This window comes from Trematomus bernacchii, unplaced genomic scaffold, assembly GCF_902827165.1.
Source record: "Trematomus bernacchii unplaced genomic scaffold, fTreBer1.1, whole genome shotgun sequence".
NCBI lineage: Eukaryota > Metazoa > Chordata > Actinopteri > Perciformes > Nototheniidae > Trematomus > Trematomus bernacchii.
Window position 1 is genome coordinate 7,546,016 of NW_022988097.1, and position 18,637 is coordinate 7,564,652.

General features: G+C 41.6%; 1 protein-coding gene across 4 annotated transcripts; it reads right to left on the reverse strand.

Moving 5' to 3' along the window:
* Window positions 1-1,093: 1,093 nt before the first annotated feature.
* Window positions 1,094-18,213, reverse strand: LOC117475100 (nascent polypeptide-associated complex subunit alpha, muscle-specific form). Of its 4 annotated transcripts, none has more exons than XM_034121204.1 (4): window positions 18,158-18,213; window positions 13,021-14,339; window positions 6,156-8,221; window positions 1,094-4,215 (listed from the first exon to the last, which is right to left on the reverse strand). In XM_034121204.1, the coding sequence occupies exons 2-4, from the start codon at window positions 13,181-13,183 to the stop codon at window positions 2,896-2,898; spliced, it is 3,549 nt and encodes a 1,182-aa protein (XP_033977095.1). In that variant the 5' UTR covers window positions 13,184-14,339; window positions 18,158-18,213; the 3' UTR covers window positions 1,094-2,895. The 4 variants fall into 4 exon arrangements, with proteins under 4 accessions (XP_033977095.1, XP_033977094.1, XP_033977096.1 ...); XM_034121203.1 differs by lacking the exon at window positions 18,158-18,213 and adding an exon at window positions 18,022-18,125; XM_034121205.1 differs by lacking the exon at window positions 18,158-18,213 and adding an exon at window positions 14,441-14,459.
* Window positions 18,214-18,637: the final 424 nt, after the last annotated feature.

The following is an 18,637-nucleotide window of genomic DNA, read 5'->3' on the forward strand; positions in this document are numbered from 1 at the left end:
CAGTTAGCAGTTGAAGTCGCATGAAGATTTTTCAAGTCTGAAGAGTTTCTCCATTGACTTCCATGTTAAAAATGTGATGTATTATGGGATATATCTCGGGAATTATGAAAGTTATGAATGAGAAAAGTAATAGCCATCGATTCCCGACCGAGCTGAATGTTTTGATGTTTGAACGGAGTTTCTGCGATGTGGAATGTGGGAGCAGAATACGGTCAAAATAACCCGGCGGAATAAGAATAAAGAATTTGTGCGTAGAAGAACAAGTAGTTGGAATGCTGTATCAGCATTCCCACTAAATAATACAACTGTTTTTCTTTATATTATTTTCTTGCCTCATTTTAATACTATGAGGAATTCTTGAAAGAAAAGAAAAACCCTGAGAGTACGTATGAAAAATAAAATGTATCTTTGATACACAGTGCCATGCAGGCCACATAACATAACTTAAGTTCAAACCGCGTTGCCTCATTTGAACTTCTGTCTGGGGTCCTACAGATGGCAGTCTTTGAACCTATGATAAATGTGGCTTTGGTTTTCTTTTCACCCCAAGGAGTTGCTGCAAGGGACATTTCTTTCGCCTAACTATCCCCTTAAATATGTAGTATGGTGCACTGTGAAGCATGATGCAAGCCTCTGTAAAACAAAATAAACAATGTTAGTCTACGAATACGGTGGGTGATCCTGCACATACTGTATGCCAGAATTTGTAAGCTTATTCGAAGCCTATTATAATGTTACAGGAATTTAATACAAGAAGAGGTTGTTAATCACTTTTTTGGGACTGAAAATAGGCAATTTAAAACATATCAATCAAACTATTAAACCACAATAAAATATACTTTATCAACTACAAATGTAATGGAGATGCTGTTACAGTGCATTAAGGGGTAATGTAAGGATCAGATGGAATATGAATCTCTGTTTAGTTGGTGCTGTACAGGATTACTGTAGACCTACATTTGTCACAGTTTAACCTTACTTCCAGTGTACCCTGAAAGTAACTCATTAAATAAAGTGATCTCATGGATGACCAACATAATGTTTTATTTTCTGTTTAGGGTAAGTATAATAATCACACAAAAGACAAACTATACATTATTTGAATTAATGTGTCATCACTTTTTATTTGCATTTATTTTCAGACATCATACTGTTATGAAATGAAAGAAAAATGAGCTGCATTTAAAGAAAAAACATGTTGTGATTATGTACTGTGTCTGAGGATGCCGGCGGTGTTTGGTTTGTCCAAAGGTGACCCAAGTTGAAACCTATCCATGACAGTAATAGGCTTAATCCTGCTGAAGGAGCCAGGTCAATGTGAAGCAGGTGTCCCTGCCACTCAAAAACACACACAGAAGTAAATATTTATAAATGTGCTGATGCTTTTGGCCTTCACGTCAGAGAGTGAAGACTGATCTGTTGTGTGTGTGTGATGGTATGGGATTGGGCAATGTGCGAATGGTGTAAACAAAAAGCCAGATGTGGTTTGAAGGCAGCAGTCAGGTTTACAGCTAAATGTCACCATCTTGTCAACATATATTTTTGTGCAGGAATATTTTCATTTTCACAAAATAAAATGTATTTGCTATTTCTGTTGTGAATGACACCTGTTTGTTTAAGAAAATCATGTTTTCATAATGCCAATTGAGCCATTGAAATGGAATGAACAGAAGTGCAAATCAAGTATAAAAAGAAACTTTAGAAGTAAAAGAGAATGTACATTTCAGATATGTATGTATTTAAAATACAATCCATTCCTCTTATCATTTTCTCACAAACACTTCGATTATTATTTCACAACATACAACATTCTTCTAACCTTTTTTAACAACATGTGTTATACCTTTTCTGACATACGCATTTTCTCATCCAAACAGGCACTTTGTACAATAAGTACAGGCACAGAACATGTTAAAAGGTTCCTCATGACAGATATCAACAACCATCAATCTCCAATGCGACTATTACAATCAATATGCCATTACATTTGCATTTTGACAGCTAATATTTGTTTATTGAATTGTTCATCATCAATGGTTTTACATAGGGGAATAAGTCTTTGGAATATTTCTTTGTCCTGAATCAGGTGCTTGATTGAACATGTGCGTAAATGCCCCAACCTCTACATAACTCTTCGTCTCTTCATCTCCTCGTCATTCCCCCTCAATCTGTCTGTAAAGCTTACATTCATTTTAGAAAATGCAGTACATAAATCAACATATAACATACATAACATTCGCTGTGTTAAATTGATTATTGCACTGCGATAATTATGCATATGAGTTATTTCCCATTGATTAAAATGGATAATAAACTGTGGTGAATACTGTGACCCTGTATGATAATGTGATTAGCATTTGTACTACTTACCACTGTGCTTTTGTCAGCTAAATATGTATACATTATTCACTCCATGTGTCCCTTCTATGTCTTACAATTCTTCAAGTCTCTTCCCATTTTGACTTGCGTCACACCAGCAAACATATTGATATTTCATTTATAACATTAAAAACGATGTAGTCATACACAATTTAACTGGAACAGTGTGAATGTATGTGTTGTGTAAAAGGAATCATATTGAAGCGGATTCAAATATCTTTGGTTACTCTATTTTTTGTCTTTTTGGTATTTAAGAAGCGTACAAGCCACAGCAACTGGGTTATGTAAAAAGCTTGTTCTTGTCAGTACATACTTTGAATGTGAGTCATATAAAGTACTAATACTACCTTAATACAAATATTTACCATTGTCAAGGATTGGTATTCAAAGTTATAGAAAGGTATCTTCAAAGGAAAAGTATAATAATGCGCCATCAGAAACCATTTTTCTGATTAACCCAATGCCCAAAATGTCTATGAACCTAAATCATATTTTGATTGCCTTCCATTAATACCCTCAAAGGTCCGTGGAGACAGTGCTTCTCTTCACCCTCAGGCTGCCGCCCCAGCCACGGGGACAGGTGTTGTAGGAGTGCAGGCCGGGCGATCGCAGGCCTGAGTCTTCAGACTCAACAGAGGCATCAGAGTCGGTGAGGGAGCGAGTGTTGTAGAGCCTCACAGGTGAACAGATCCTCTGTGTTGGGGTTGGAGGAGGGCTGGTGAAGGTAGGGGACTGGGCCCCAAATGCCCGCGACTGGAAAGGACTCATGGGTGGTTTGTTACAGTCATAGCCATGGTGAGAATTTCCCAGTGGGGAGATGGGGAAGCTGTGGCCGCTCAGTGCTCCAGGGGAGGGGCTGTTTTTGCGTTTGGCTGCATTGATGATGTTCTTGGCCAGGAGGCGATGGTTGGCTTTAGAGTCTTGGTTATCAACAATGGGGGACATGCAGAGACTGTCTTTGGGTGGGGGAACAGGAGAGGTTGCAGAAAATGTGTGCAGAGGTTTAGTGGCGGAGAAGGATAAACTAGTCTGGGAGAGTGCAGGAGACTGGGGACGTGAGTTCCAAGGAGGAGACACAGGAGAGGTGGCTGTCAATGTTTGGGTTGGTCTGGATGTAGGAACAAAGGTAATTGTGGAAGAATGGCTTTTTTGGCTCACCTTAGGGGACTGGCATCTTGATCCCCAAGGAGGGGAGCGTGGGGATGTAGCTGTAGATGCTTGGGAGTGTCTGGAAGTAGGAACATGGGAAATTGTATTTTGGCTCATCATAGGGGACTGGCACCTTGACCCCAAAGGAGGAGAGCGTGGTGATGCAGCTGTAGATGTTGGGGTTGGTTTGGATGTAGAGGATACAGTGGAAGATTGTGTACACTGGTTCACCATCGGGGACTGGCATCTTGAACCCCAAGGAGGAGAAAAGGGGGAAGTAGTTGTAGGTGTTTGGGTTGGTCTATAACCAGGAATAGAGGTGTTGCTGGAAGACTGGGTATTCTGGCTAACCATTGGCGACTGACATCTTGAACCCCAAGGAGAAGAGCGTGAAGAAGTGGCTGTAAATGTTTGAGAGGTTCTGGGTGCTGTACTGGAGGTCACCATGGACAATTGGATATTCTGACTGGCCACAGGGGATTGGCATCTGGTACCTCTGGTAGAGGATACAGGGGAAGTTACTGAGCCGCTAGAGATGGTGGTGGAGGGCCGGTTAGCTTGGAGGCTGGGAGCCCAGGTCCCAGGTGCCGGGCCCTCTGGGCTGCTGAAACGTCTGGTGAGGCTGGGCGTCCTGGTTGGTGTTGGAGCCTCACTGCGGGATTCAACTGGGGAGGAATCCTTTGGTGTCTGTTGGACCAGGACAAATGATATATCTTAGACATACATTCAAAAATACATCACACAAACATGCAAATAACAAATGGTTATACAATAATTTGGAATAAATAAATGTCTTCGTTATGTTAATGCTAAGGTTTTGATTTGACCATGGCGAGATTTTTTGTTTTGCTTAAACTTGCAAAAGCCCAACATGTTACAGTGAAACAGGCCTTAAGTCTATTCGAGACTAAGGGCATTTTGGGTCAAATATTTTGTAAGTGTTAAGGCTAACCCCCAGTGGCATCCAGCCTATCTCTGTGTACTCCCTTCTTCTTCTTCATTAAGCCTGGCTAGGACACTGCTAGGACACATGCACAGTCTTTAGTGTCTCTCTCAGGTTACTGTCATTTAGCCTTCCTGAGATGGTTAACCTTTACGGGGATATGAAGTTACTCGACTGAAGCAAGGACAGCATTCCTTCTTATGCACATACTAATTAAGAGCAAACAATCTCCACTTCGCAATCAAAATATAAACACTGTCTTTGGTGTTATAGACTGAACTGCTCGGCTTAGTATACTGAAAATGTATGGTCTTTAAGATGAATGTCACTGATCACATTACTAAGGTTCAGCGCATCTGTGAAAGAAACAGACCCAGGTAAAAGGTTATTGCATGTGTCTGAATGTTAGACACCCCCCCCCCCCCCCCCCCCCCCCCCCCCTACATCAACAAGGATCAGATCTTAACATGAACACACATAACTCAAAATCTTATGACTCAAATATCTTGCAATGGCAAGATGGAATAAATATTTTAATTTCAAAGTCACATGCTATTCCAAAATAGATCTGTCTCCTGCTGCATATTATCTTTGCGCTAAACGGAAACATAACGTTTATTTGCATGTTCAAGTGTTTGCAGTGATTGCAAGAAAGAAAAGAAAGTGAAATAACAAACAGTAGTCAGTCAAACTAATGGTTGAAAGAAGTAAGTGAAGTCAGGAACTGAGAAAAAGGAGAAAGAGGTCACACAAAGTTTTAATCAGAGAAGGAAAGACTCACTCTAACACAAAGAAATCAATCATTACAGACAGGAAAAAAGCAGAAGAGAGCAGTGAATCAAAGTTTATGAAATGAAATAAACACAAACCCTGTAGTCTATAACAACAGTGATTGATGATGTTCTGTGAGAAAATACTTCTGGAATTACAGCTTTAAGTCACGAAAACAATATATATGTCCATGATACAAATTAGTATGCAGCCTGTAGAATTGAAACATCAAAGAATCAAAGTACACACTATATATTTATGTAGGAAATGCTGGAAAGCAGAGTAAATTACCCCTATGACATAAAGACATAAAAGGAGTTCTCTCCCTGCAACTTTCATGTCAGTGCGCAGAATTAAATTGCAAACCATAGATCATAAAGCAGATGCCAGACCATCTGTTAAAGTGCTTTTTGAAGCAGCATCACCCTGGTGCCCACAGGACTGGGAGAGAAAAGTGGAAAAAGTGTGAGGTTGTTTCTGATCATATTTCAAAATGTACAAAAAATGTAAGTATTTTAGTGCTGACGCGCTTGGCAGATTTGAATTTTAACTGCAGGTAATTACTGCTGTTTGGGTGTTTGTTACTGCGGAAAAGTACAATTATAGATTCAGTGAACAATTTAGTTGTTTTCACTTAGATAATCCTGGAAGAAGCAGGCACGGTACGGCCCTAATTGCATCTATTATTAATCATTTCTTATACAATCAATTGCTTACTGAAACATGTGACTTTTCACATATCAAATATTCCGCTCTGTTATTTACCTATAATACAATAAATAGTCCTAGAAGGCACAAGTTAAACAGAAAAGTGCATCAAACTGCCCTATATACTAAATTCAGTTTCAGTTTTCCAACTATCCTTCAGATGTAAACACATTTTCTAGAAATAGTAGAGAGAGGGTCTCCACACCTGTGGTGCAATCCCTGCCTTCTTTGCAGAAAACATAGGCCTTGGTGCCTGGACCCCTGACCGTGGAGAGGACACTCGCTCTGGAGAGAAGGCCGACATAGGAGAGCTGATCCTTGGCTGCCCATAAGCTGGATTTGGTGGATATTCAGCTTCTCTTCTTGTGGGGCTGAGGGGCAGCTGTGGTAACATACTCTGGGTATGGAAGTGAGAAGGAGGGTTATGAGGTAAGGAAGTATGTCTAGAGAAAGGCTGGTTTGATATCAGGTTCTTGGACTGTGGTGCTCCTTTGGGTAAGGTACTAAGGGGGTCCTTGACTGGGTTGAGGATGAAGAGGGAAGAGGAAAGCTGGTAAGGCCGGTGCCTTGACAAGTCCATCTCTAACTTGGAGCAACCATTTTCTAACGGAGGCTCTGCGATTGGCTCTGGTTCTGGGGCTTTTTGTCTTGGTTTTTGCTGGACAGCTTGTTGGGCCTTTAGTTTTTCTGAAAGCTGAGCCCCCATGTCAGAATTTTTTGCAATGGCTTTCACCCTGCCAGGCATGTTTGCTGGGTACACCCAAGATGGTGGCAGAGACATAGTGGGAGAAGGAGACCTCATTTGTCCCGAATTTTGCTTCTCAATCACATATTTCTCCATCCTGGACTGTCGCTTTGCGAACAGCTCAGCCCCCTTTCCTGATACATTGGTGAGGCTATGATCTGGCACATGCTCTGCCCTGGGACGGGTCCTGGAGGCCTTGAGGCTGGAAGCCCACTCTGGAGCTCTTTCCTCTTCTGCCCTGTCCTCCTCCTTGGCGAGGAAGTTGGAGGCCTCAGCACCCAGTGCCAGCAACTCTTCCTCGGATACTGGCTCAGGCACAGATATATGTCCATGTTTCTTCCTTTCATCCACCCCCTGCACCAGAGAGAGAAGCTCAGGGTTCGGAGCTACCACTGTCTTCTCTTTGAAGGTGAACATTGACTTCCTATTCCCTCTTCTAGCAGCACCCTCCTCAAGTATTCCCGTTTTGATTGGTGTTATAGACTTCCACTCTTGAGCAGGCTGAGGAACAAAGGTGGAGGGCTTTGGGACTTTGGGAGGGCCATAATGGGGCATGGGTGGGAACTGAGAGACAGAAGACACAGGGAACTGGGGGGGTGGAGGAGACAAGACGGGAGACATCAGAGGTGGACTGGAGTAGAAGTTCTGCGGCGGCTGGTTTGTAAAAGCCGGCAGAGGAGGTGTGGGATATGACGGAGGCGGAGGCAGTGGTGAGAACGCCGAAGGTTGAGGAGCAGTGTAAACAGGGAGGGGAGGAGTGTCGTAAGAAGGAGGAGGGGGAATGTCCATGACAGGGCTGGAGGACTCTGGTGACTGCACTGTCAATGGCGAGAAAAAAGGCCTGGCCGTTCGATTGATGATGGCGTTAGTCTGCTTGGTTGTTGGAACAAGAACCCTCTCAGGCCCAGAGGTACTGTGGCAGCCATTATGAAGCTTTCCAGGGTGAATTGGCCCTGTGTGGCCCTCATTTATCTCTGCCTCACACTCAGCCTGTCTCATCACAACCGGATCAGTATTATTACTTCCAGGGGGAATCTCATCCTTGACTTTGTCCTCAAGCTCCTCTGAGAGTTTATCTCTGGCCTCTTCCTCTTCCTCCTGTTCTTCCTTGACAGGTAGGAAATGTCTCTCTTGGATAACACTGTCTTCCATTTCGTCTACCTTGTAGAAATCTTTAGCTGGTTCCTCCATGATATCACCTACTGAATGTACCCTACCAGGTGGTGACAAGAGTGGCTTACTGTTCTTAAAGTTCAGGTCTCTATCCTTTTCTTCAGTGCTCTTCTCTGCCCATGTTATTTTGTTAGTAGAGGGGTCTGTCTTCACATTCTCAGGTCCGTCACCCCCTGACCCCTCTCCACAGCTTTCGAGTGTAAAGGCGCTGACCCTTTGCTTGCGCCGGTTGAAAAGCTGCACACCTCTGGAGCTGGAGTTTGAAGGGACTGTGAGCTGAGCAGCGATGATCTGACTCCTGACACGGGCCTCCTTTAGCTCCTTCTCTGACAGACTGGCACTCCTCGTCAGATCTGGAGTAAAAGAGAAAGGGAGAGAAAGTTGGAAATCTGATTAATGAGAGAAACAAGGGATTTTGTCTTTTTTGTGATGAAAGGGACCCCTAACTTTGGCAGACTTAGTAATGGGCTACATCTACTCCTTAAACAAAGACAACTCCCTCAACATCTAATTAAAGCTCACCAAACCACTTGTATATACAGTACAAATAGAGAGAACCAGCAAGGACACATTTTTAACAAGTCAGGGATTAAATATTCTCTTTAAAAACCCACATAATTGTTTCTGCACCATCTGGTTCTGATTCTGCTTTGCTTTTGATTACAACCAATCCAGTGAGAAAAATAGGGCTTTGTGGACACTTGACTCAGCAGACTGGAGCTTGAGACAAAGAACTAACAGACGTAGGAGGAAAAACATTTTAATAAGCTTGTTGACTTAAGTTCATAAAAGATCTGGGTCATTGTTCCGACAGTACCGAGAGAAATTGTTGTCAATCATCGTCTTTAACCGATACTGCAGTTATGCTGATTACCTTGAAATTATGGCTATGTTAAAATTGACAAGTTTGTTTTTGGAGCTTAAGAGCTCCATTCCAGACAGCGGAGCTATTTCCTCTGCCATCTGCAGCAGTCCCTCCCTGAGCATTCCTCCACCGCTGAGAAAACTCCCCGCGTGAGCTTCCAACATGCCTTTGGTTTCTCTCTGTAGTTCATTTGTGCTGCAGCTCAAACCCTTAATAGACGATGTTTTTAAATGTACAGGTACGGCTTCCAAAAATGACATATTTCGACTGCTGTCTATAAACATACTATACAATCAAGTGTTCCCATCTTAAATATAGTGACTAAATCATACTTTAAGTTTACAAGAGGAAAATCAAAGCTGCATATTCCTTAAACATAATAAAAACCTTTAAGAAGAAACTCTGATGGGTATTTTATTTGAGAATAACTGCTTGTGGCGACACATCTGGTAGATTATTCATGTTATTTATGTAACTCTGACCTGTGAAAGACAACGTCTCACTCGCACAGCCATGACTCCTTCTTTATTTAATAAGGTGATGTATCCAGGGAGCTACATTACTTGACCTTATCATGTGCCAATCACACCAATTATGCGTAAATCAATCATTTGTAAAGCTTTCCTATATAGAGCTAATTCTGCATGCATTTTTTCCTGGCACAGAGTATATAGCTAACATGATCATTCCCCCAGTGAAAGGGAATAATATGCATCTGTCATTGATTTTACAGACTTTCAGTCTCCCCTCAGCAGTAATTGAATTAACTCTTTGTAGGTCACCCATGAGTTCCTTTAACAAGGACCTATCGAAAGTTCAATAGTATATCTTTATCATCTTATTAATGTAATATATAAAATGGGAACTATAGGCCCTTCTGGATTATAAACAGTGCATTTAGATACAAAAAAGTTTACCCCTTGACGATGCTTATGTCTGGAAATACATCAATGTCAGCGTCAACTATGATAAATCACTCAACCTGACAGTGAGAGAGGAAAGAAAGAACGGGACACTATTAGAAGGGGATATATCAACCACCTCACATATTGGTGACAACAATATAAGAGGGATGAAAGCACTATCACACAACCCTTTTAAACAAGCAGTCCTGTTGACATGAGCATAAATCTCTTTCCTTTATAGACTGCCGGAGAGAACCTCATATTATTTATTAATATAGCTGCGAACACCAGCACAGGTCTTGACATTTTTATTAGCTATTTAATTGTATAAATCAGACTACTTGGATATACCAGAACCAGAGCAGTAAGGCTAGAAATCAAATGTCCTCCAGCTGTACACATCTAGTTACCTCTAGTGGGAGCCAGAGTGGTTATCAAGTAACACACAGGTGCAAATCCCATCATGATTTACATATTTCTCTCAGCAGAATTGATAGTAATGCGTAGAATGCGTAGAAAACGTTTTTTATTATCAGATAAAATGACACCAACCACTAAGTCATTTAATTCCCAGCAAATATATAAACTCATAAAATCATAATAACAACCAATAAATGTTAATAAATATGTTACAGAAATGAATTCATTTTCTTAAAGCTACAGGGCATACTACAGATCTGAATGAACGGATCACAGAAAAGCTGAAAAGTTATTTGGACTTTGTTTAAAAGTTTTTCATTTATGAAGTAAAACAAATAACCTTCAAGTTTTAAGAATGTAAAAATCACACAAGTTCCAAAAACAACAGGATGCTACTAAGTCATTATGTCATATTTCTCCCCCAAAAAGTAAAGAAGAAGTTTTAATTCAAGGTTATAAAGATCCGAAAGTTAACTGGAAGTTTAAATGGTATGGCTGGATTCAATTTAGAGCCTATTCCCTTACCTTTTTATGTTCAAATTCAGAGCTCCGCTTTTTTGTTGTACTTCCACAAGAGTTTTTTCAATGTAACTGCGTCTGATAGCTTCACACCCCCTTTCTGTAGCGGGACACAGGATCGGATTTCTCTTTCTCCGCAGCCCAGCACACAGACAGGCAGACAGGCAGGGAGGGAGGTGGTCTGTAGCTGGAGGCTGTGCTGTCTGTCATTCAGCCTCCAGCTCTGTTTCACTTTTTCAAATCTGCACCACCACCTCCAGGGTTTCCATTAATTATAAAAACGGAGACATATGCCTCAGAGAAAAGAGCCCAGGGGCTTTTGTAGCTCGAGTATTGATGCACACACAGACTGCACTTTGTTTTGACAGTTCTGGAGAGTTGTCCAATCAATGGCAAGTATTGAGCGGCTTATCTCTGTCTAATGTCCTGTGATGGCAGGGAAGTGTGTGATCCCTTGTTGCAGTCTTTGAAGGGGAAGGGGAGAGCAGAGATACTCCAGTAAATGTGCAGCTTATGGATTAGGCCACTAAGACTCTAGAGATTCAGCTCCTGACCTTTGCTGCCCTCTGTGTCTGTCTGGAAATCACCATGTTAGTGTGTGTGTTTATGATGCACTCTCCCCAACCGAGGGTCTGCCCTTTCTGAACCCTCTGGGCCCTAAGCTCCAGCCTGTAAGGGCAGGATAGGAATTTCCTGTCCTCCAGCAGAGACAAAAGTCAGACCTCGACACTGATGCAAGAATCTCATTTCCCTACCTCTAACTTTCCCTACCTCATCCCCCTGCCCTCTGTCCCATCCCCTCATCCCTGCGTGGGTGAGAGCAGACGGCTAACTGCCCCCACAGCGGGAGGATTTAAGTCAGGGGGGCCAACTCTGCATTTGTGTATCAAAGGTTAGATTACCCTGTCGGATGTTATCTTTATCCGGGCGATGGCTGTGGGGTGAGCGGGATGACAGCACTAGCCCCCGTGGGTGATGTGTGAAGCGGTATGGAAAGGCAAGGATTAACAGGGGTCCTGGGATCTTACCCTGCTGAATGTGACTCAAACTCCAACTGGATCCCATGGGGGAAATAAAAGACTGAGCTCTGCCGCTCGTATTGTAACATCTGTGTGTTATGAAAGGTCTCTGCAGAGGTGTAGTCGACTAATTACTGTCTTTAGTGTTATTATCGGTGATCTGTGATCGCTTTGAGGAAACTAATTAGTGAGTAATGAGTGAAGGGAGCAGTTTTGAAGGTACAGAGGCTATACTTAGATCTATATCAGGGACAGTTATCTGATAGCCATGACCTTTCTGTAATACTTCCTCAATGCATAATGTATTTTTACTCTTTGAATAATGCTCTGACAGACATGTCCCGGCCCAGTTAATTACCTTTCCAGCTAAGGATTGTTTCATTGTTTTTCCATTTTCCATTACCAACTAAATGTTGTTGGTGTTATTATAGAGTGTGAAATCCTTTTGACATCTGGGAATGTAAAAAGAGGTTTCTGAAGAAGTTTCCAAACGGCTTTGCCACAGGTTAGCCCATTATTTTCAGTGGCTGTGTTGTATATTCAGACTGCCCTTTAGCAGTGATGCATGATTGCATTTCCATTGCTGTTGGGGCTGCCTGTATTTTTACAGCACGGAAACAGATGTTTCATAGAGAGCTTCACTGTGTCAAGTTGCACTGAGGAGGCAGGGCTGTCTGTTTTGTCTATTTGCTGTCTACTCGCCTCAGTTATAGGTTATCTGATATGATGATATATTGCAGTTCAAGCCACACTGTAGCATTAAGGCAGCACTACAAACAACCACCGGAAATGTGTTCACAACTACATTTCCTATGAAGTAAAACAAAGTAACAATCAGGAGTGGAAAGTAACTAAATAAATACATTCAAATGCTGTACTTAGGTATGATTTTTAAAGTAAGTGTACTTTCACTTGAGTGGTTCCATTATATGCAATATTATACTTTTACTCCATTACACCTCATCGAGAAATGTATGTACTTTTACTCCATTTGTCAGCTTTAGTTATTTTCACAGCTAAGATTAATAATACAAAATATATTTATAACATAACTTATGATGACTTTATTGATCCCCAGGGAGTGAATTCACAAGCTACCCAGTTCATAAAGTAATTATCATAGCCCCACAAGCTTTAGCTTTACCAGCTGTTTTACATTAATTGATGAAGTATAATTATAACTATTCTAAATTAAGATATTCTGCATTATGAATACATGCTATTTTGGAAGTTTAAATATCTTTGACTTATGCAATTTAACTTGGTAAAGGATTTAAATGCAGGACTTTAACTTGTAAAAAGTATCGTTACACTCCAATTGAAAGATCTGAGTACTTCTTCCACCACTGGTAACAATACACATTCTGGCTGCTGCTTGAGCGTCCCAGAAAAGGACGGCAAATGCCAGATAAACAAACACTTACTTGTTTTCCGGCTCATCTGTTCTTTGTTGAATCCTGTTGTCTCCCATGATGCATTGCATTCCGTCCCAGGAGTGTTTTGGGTTGCCTGGAGAGGTTTCCTCAATGCTCCTGGACTCCAGCTCACTCCTCTCCGGATAGACGTATGTCCCTTTTCCATCTCCATGTTACCCACGGTAAAATGATCAGCGGCAGCTAAACAAAAGCCTTTGGCAGGGGAGTATGTGAGAGTTTCGTTCCAGTCAGCTCAATCCTCTCTCCTGATAAGATGAAACTATGGTCCAGTTGGAAGATGGAAGTTTAGTGCTTACTGGCAGGCAGTGAATACATTACATGAGGAAAAGACAGAAAAAAAGGACAAGGAAAGGAGTAGCTCTACTTTCCAAGTGGCTGCTTCCGGTCCTTTTTCAGCTATAATCCCAAAGTTTTCTTGTAGATGAAAGTGCTCTCTTACTTTGGTCTTCATAAAGTATTATTCTCAATCTAACAGAACTTCCTAGGAGGGTCAGCTCCGATGTGCCTTGGATAAGTTCCCATGGACAACTGCTGCGAAAATTGCTCAAGTTTGTTGTGCTCTGTTGAAAATCTGGCAGAGAGGGCTGAGAAACAGTTCACTTTCTCTATTTGCATCTCCCTAATAGTCCTTTTTTTTCTCTCTCAGACGTCGCTCTTCCTCCTCTGCTATTTTGGTCACCAAAACATGCTTTTCGTCTGCATCGCAATCTCCAGCCCGCAGATTATTTTTCTTTCGGAGAAAAGGATCTGCCCTTTATCTTGGAGTTCATAACTCTACAGTGACGTGAAGGGGAACTGTGTATATGGCAGCTTCCTGCTGTTAGGTGAGGAATAACATTTAATTCAGGAAAGGTCAGTCCAGAAACGTGTTTGTATTCAGAGCTCCAATGTATTCAACTAAAGTGGCTCTATTCTGGTGTTCTGTGTTATATATTACACATGAAAGCCAGACACAGCCTCTGAGGGAAGGATAATCGATTTTGTTCTTTTGTTTATTCACAAAACCACAAGTGAGAAGGAAGGTTCTTATTTCTTCTGAGGGTAGTTTCGATTAATACTGAAATGCATCAGCACACTAAAACTAAGAAATTGTCAAGAAAACAGTAATTCTGCGGTCAGCAGCTCCACCACTCAGATTTTGAGTTGGTTTATTTGGCTCCTTGTAGAAAACATCTGTGTTCTGATTATTCAGTCTGCAAAAAACAGTTTTTTTGGTGGTGGACCAAGCTTCAGCTGTACACAAAAGGATGAAAGGCTGGTGTGTTTAATCTAATTCCTCTCCATGTCCATGTTGTGTGCAAAACCATCTGCAAAAAAAGAAAAATATGCAGGTTAAAACTAAGTTATGCAAACTTTTCTTCAGCTTTATGATTTAAATGTGACATTTGCGAAGACAAAGGCTACCCACAACTTTGGCATGGCAAACTGCAGGTTTGGCAATCAGCTGGACAAGAATCCTACATCATTTTCCATTCTCGCTGTTTGTGAAAGGGCATTATAGGTTTAAACCAACTGCTTTGTACAGGATTTGAAACGATAGTTTCTAGAAAGCGGTCCAAAAAACCTCACTTAAAGAACATTTTAATATACTCAGTTTGGCTCATCTGAGACTTGTAATGAACATTGGTTGGCTTCCAATAAAAGCATTAATCTAATGCTTTGTTCATTTATGAGACAATGAAAGTGCATTTTTCTGCCTTTAAAGATTAAGATCAGCCTTCTCAGTCTAATCTGCATTCAGGTTAAGAATGTAGAAACGGAAATGAAAAGACACCATTATAAAACTTTGCGCCAAATTTACTCAGTGTAATAAAGAATGTCAGAATAAATAGTCGATACGTTTGGAAATGTATTTATGTATGCATTAAACCTGCCAAAAAATGAACTTTATCCCTGCCTTTGGGTCTGTGATATGAAACAGAATGCTGAGAAAGTAAATGTGTATTAAAGATTAGTAGCATGAAGTAAAGAGACAAAGATTTGAATGTCTTACATTGACATCTATGGCACCCTTCCCTCTTATCTGATGGAGCATTTCATTAGATCCACAGTGTCATGTTCTCTCTTCAAAGCTAATAATAGCCACTGACAACATTTGTGATGATAATGATGTGTTTACACATCCTTTCCCCTGATCAGACTTGCCTCTGCGAGAAGCTGATCACGGTTGAATTTGTTTTCTGTTGTGATTCACCACTGTAACACTCAGGAGTGGGAGAGGGCTGTGCAGAGACATACTCATTATTTTTAAATTCCTCAGAGGCATAGCAACCACGCTCACATTCATCTCATCCGAAGGTGTGCAAGCCTAAAGTTGTTTACATCTCTTGAAAAAGTGTTTTTGTGGAGACGCTCTCCCTCTGACATGACAGCTGAGTCATGACAGTGTGGAGGAGGACTGCTCATTGACCCCTGAACACAATCAACCCAAACAATCCCTGCCCCACCTCCCTGCAGAAAGACACAAAAATCCTTCTCGCTTACTGGCGTGATTGTGTCAAGTGAGAAGAGATGAAGGCGGGTTATTGTTTCGACACTCTGACAACAGCCCTTTGATTACTCCAGATGTGTTTGGTTCTATCTGAATCTCAATGTCTTTTTAGATTAGCACCCCATCTTGCTACATTTCCTTTTTTTCACAGTCAGTTTTGTTCCAAGACTTCATGTTTTCTGTAATCATGGTAACAGAGGTGAACACATGTTGAGGGCGTGTCCTACATTGCTGTCCCGGGTTGATTTAAATGTGGTTTGATTACTTGTCTTTCAAATATTTATTATCTACTAGACAAATAACAGATTTTGGATACTCAAAATTGACGTGAGCACAGATGCAGATTTAGCTCATAATATAAAAGACCAACATATGGACTCTTAAAAATCCTCATCTGCCACAATCTGTTTTTTGGTTTTATTATTCATTGGTCCCAGCTTATTATTATCCAGCTTGAGTGTTCTATTTCCAATCAAACTGATCCCACCTTTTTTCATATACATCCCAAAAAAGTCATTCATATCACTGTAAATCAGGAAGTATACAAGATATGAAATGCCACATAGGTAGGAGGTAATACAATTGGACTTTCATCCAGGAGACAGTTCTTCATGTCAAATGTAAACCTAGAATTGATTGCATTAATCCTAATTTAATGACAACTCACAAAAAAAAGTGATAACTTTTTGGTGAACCGCTGTACAAGCCTTTTGTTGCAGGCCTACAGTACATGTCATACCCAAGATCTGATGTCATCTCTTCTCCTCTCTCTACCCTCCACTTATCTTGAAGTTCAAAAGGTATTTCAAAGTGCCCACCTGTCCCGCTCAGCTTCCACCCCGCACAGTCTTCCTGTGTGGGGTGGAAGCTGGATATCATTTACAGTCAGGCCCGTAGGCCGATTTAGTGTGTAATCACAGAATTCCTGTACATCGTCAACATGTGATGGATCCGTACTCAGACAGCAAATCTATCCCACAGCTCTCTACCTCGCTTAGTAATGACGCAGAAAAAAAATTGCTTTGGCAGCCGTACCAACTGTAATCATTCATTTGTCCCTCATGGCCGTTGTCTTGTACATTTATTACACATCTGCATCAATAGCCAACTTGTAGACAGCATGTCAGCCACCTAATAGCTCAAACACTGCATGCATGTTCACCTCAGGTATGACATCTGTACATCATCAGTTGCTCTGGGCGCACATTGCAATATGTGAGATGTGTGGATGTTAGGTACAGTAAGTGTGCATTCTACTGTAAGATTTAAAGGTGTATCAGTTACTGAGCTTATAATGAGGCATCTGGTCAGGACATTGGCTGGCAAACCTTTATGATGGAATGCCTGAGGGGCAGAGCTGCTATGTGTCTGTTATCTCTTTCCTTTTGCCTGGATCCTTTACAGTTTGGCAAGAAAAATCATTCAGCTGTAAAAGCTAAAAGCCTAGCTGGGCCCTTTGCTCTCTCTCGCTCAGACAAAGAACCATTCAAGGGCCCTCGCAGCACTAAGAAATCATTTTGGGTAGTGCTCCAAAATTGGCATTCCTGGTTCATAATTCCTCAGGAGGCTGTGATATTCAACATGCCACAGCTTGTGCAGGTTGATGAGTGACATCTAACACACACTGGAAAGCAGCGACTCCAATAAAAGTCACAAATATCTCTTTCTCTCTGTTTGTCTTTCCCCTTTCATGAATCGTGTAAGTGCTATCATAAATCAGGCCGAGGAAAACCTTGTAATAAAGTGTCTGCTTCATGTGGTGCTCATCCTACTCTCAGAGTCACAGGTGGAGAACTTCAAGAGGCACAGACAAATACTTGGAGTAGGTGTGTATGATCCGGTGCCAGGAGGGGGGAACCTTCTAAAACAATCAGTCACAATCTGAAAGCTATTAGACATCAAAGGCAGAAAGTACAAGCACTTTAAAAAAATTAAAGATGTCTGCAAATAATGCTGCATGGATTATTTGTGAAGTGGTTTTAGTATCATTATTCTCTTCAAAGCACGACATTTGCAAAATGAGCTTTCTACAGTTTCAAAGCCTCTCCTGTCAAAGCTAACTAAAGGGTATCATTAGTTAAAATATGTATGGTAACATATGGCTGAAGAAAGCCTACAGTTGACCTCCTGTAAAGCAGAAAATGGGCCTCGCCTGTTGTGTTAACAGGAAGCAATTACTTATATAAGTAAGTCAATGCGGCTCCAGCAAGGTCTTTAATTGGATACACCATCTAATGTTACACAGTGCAGTTCAAGTCTATAACCTGGAGACACAGCGGGCTCCATGCAGTCAACACAATGGGTTGGGGGTATCAGTGACCACAGTGCTAATGTAGCAGCAGAGCCCCTTCTGTAAGCCTGCAGCCTGCACCGAGGGGAAAACAGCGGCCACAGATGTTTGTCATCTACTCAAACAAAGACTACCAAAGTTTCCCTCCTCTTCTGCTTCAGTTCACTGCACTATTTCTCTCCCTCTCCAAACAAAGATAGTGTCTTACCCCGTTAAAGATAATTATAATGGGCTGCAGGTGACAAAGTGTGCAGCAATCACGGTTCAATCTCAGCGACAGATACAATCCCAGGACTTTCTGCTCTTTCCTGTTTGTTTGTGTTGGTGTTAGTCATGCTGCTCACCTGTACTCCGGTGGGTCTGGCTGTGTGAGGCATCGAGTGTGTGTACTGCCCCTTTTCAGTTCCTACGACTCTGCACACACCTCCCCTTTTACCTCTCTCTCTCTCACTCTCTCACTCTCTCCGTCTCTCCCTCTCTCTGTCTCTCCCTCTCTCCAAATTGAAGCAGACGAAGGATGGGGGTGGGAGGGGGTCAGTTGGAACACAGAAGGCTCTTTGTCTGGGATCTTTTCATATGGTTTCCTTCAAGCTTGCATACTGAACACATTATGCTATAATATATTTTCATATTCAACACGGGGATGTTGAGGGACCAGTGAGCCCCTCTCGCCCCCCCACCTCTTTCTTTTCCTTTCTTGACCCATTTTTCCCGCCATGCACACCGGGCAGAGAAATCCAAATAAAGAGTGAAAACTATGCGAGAAAAAATTCCTGCTAAACCCACAGAGTGTGTTGATGCTGTCGATGGGTGCTTTGAAATAA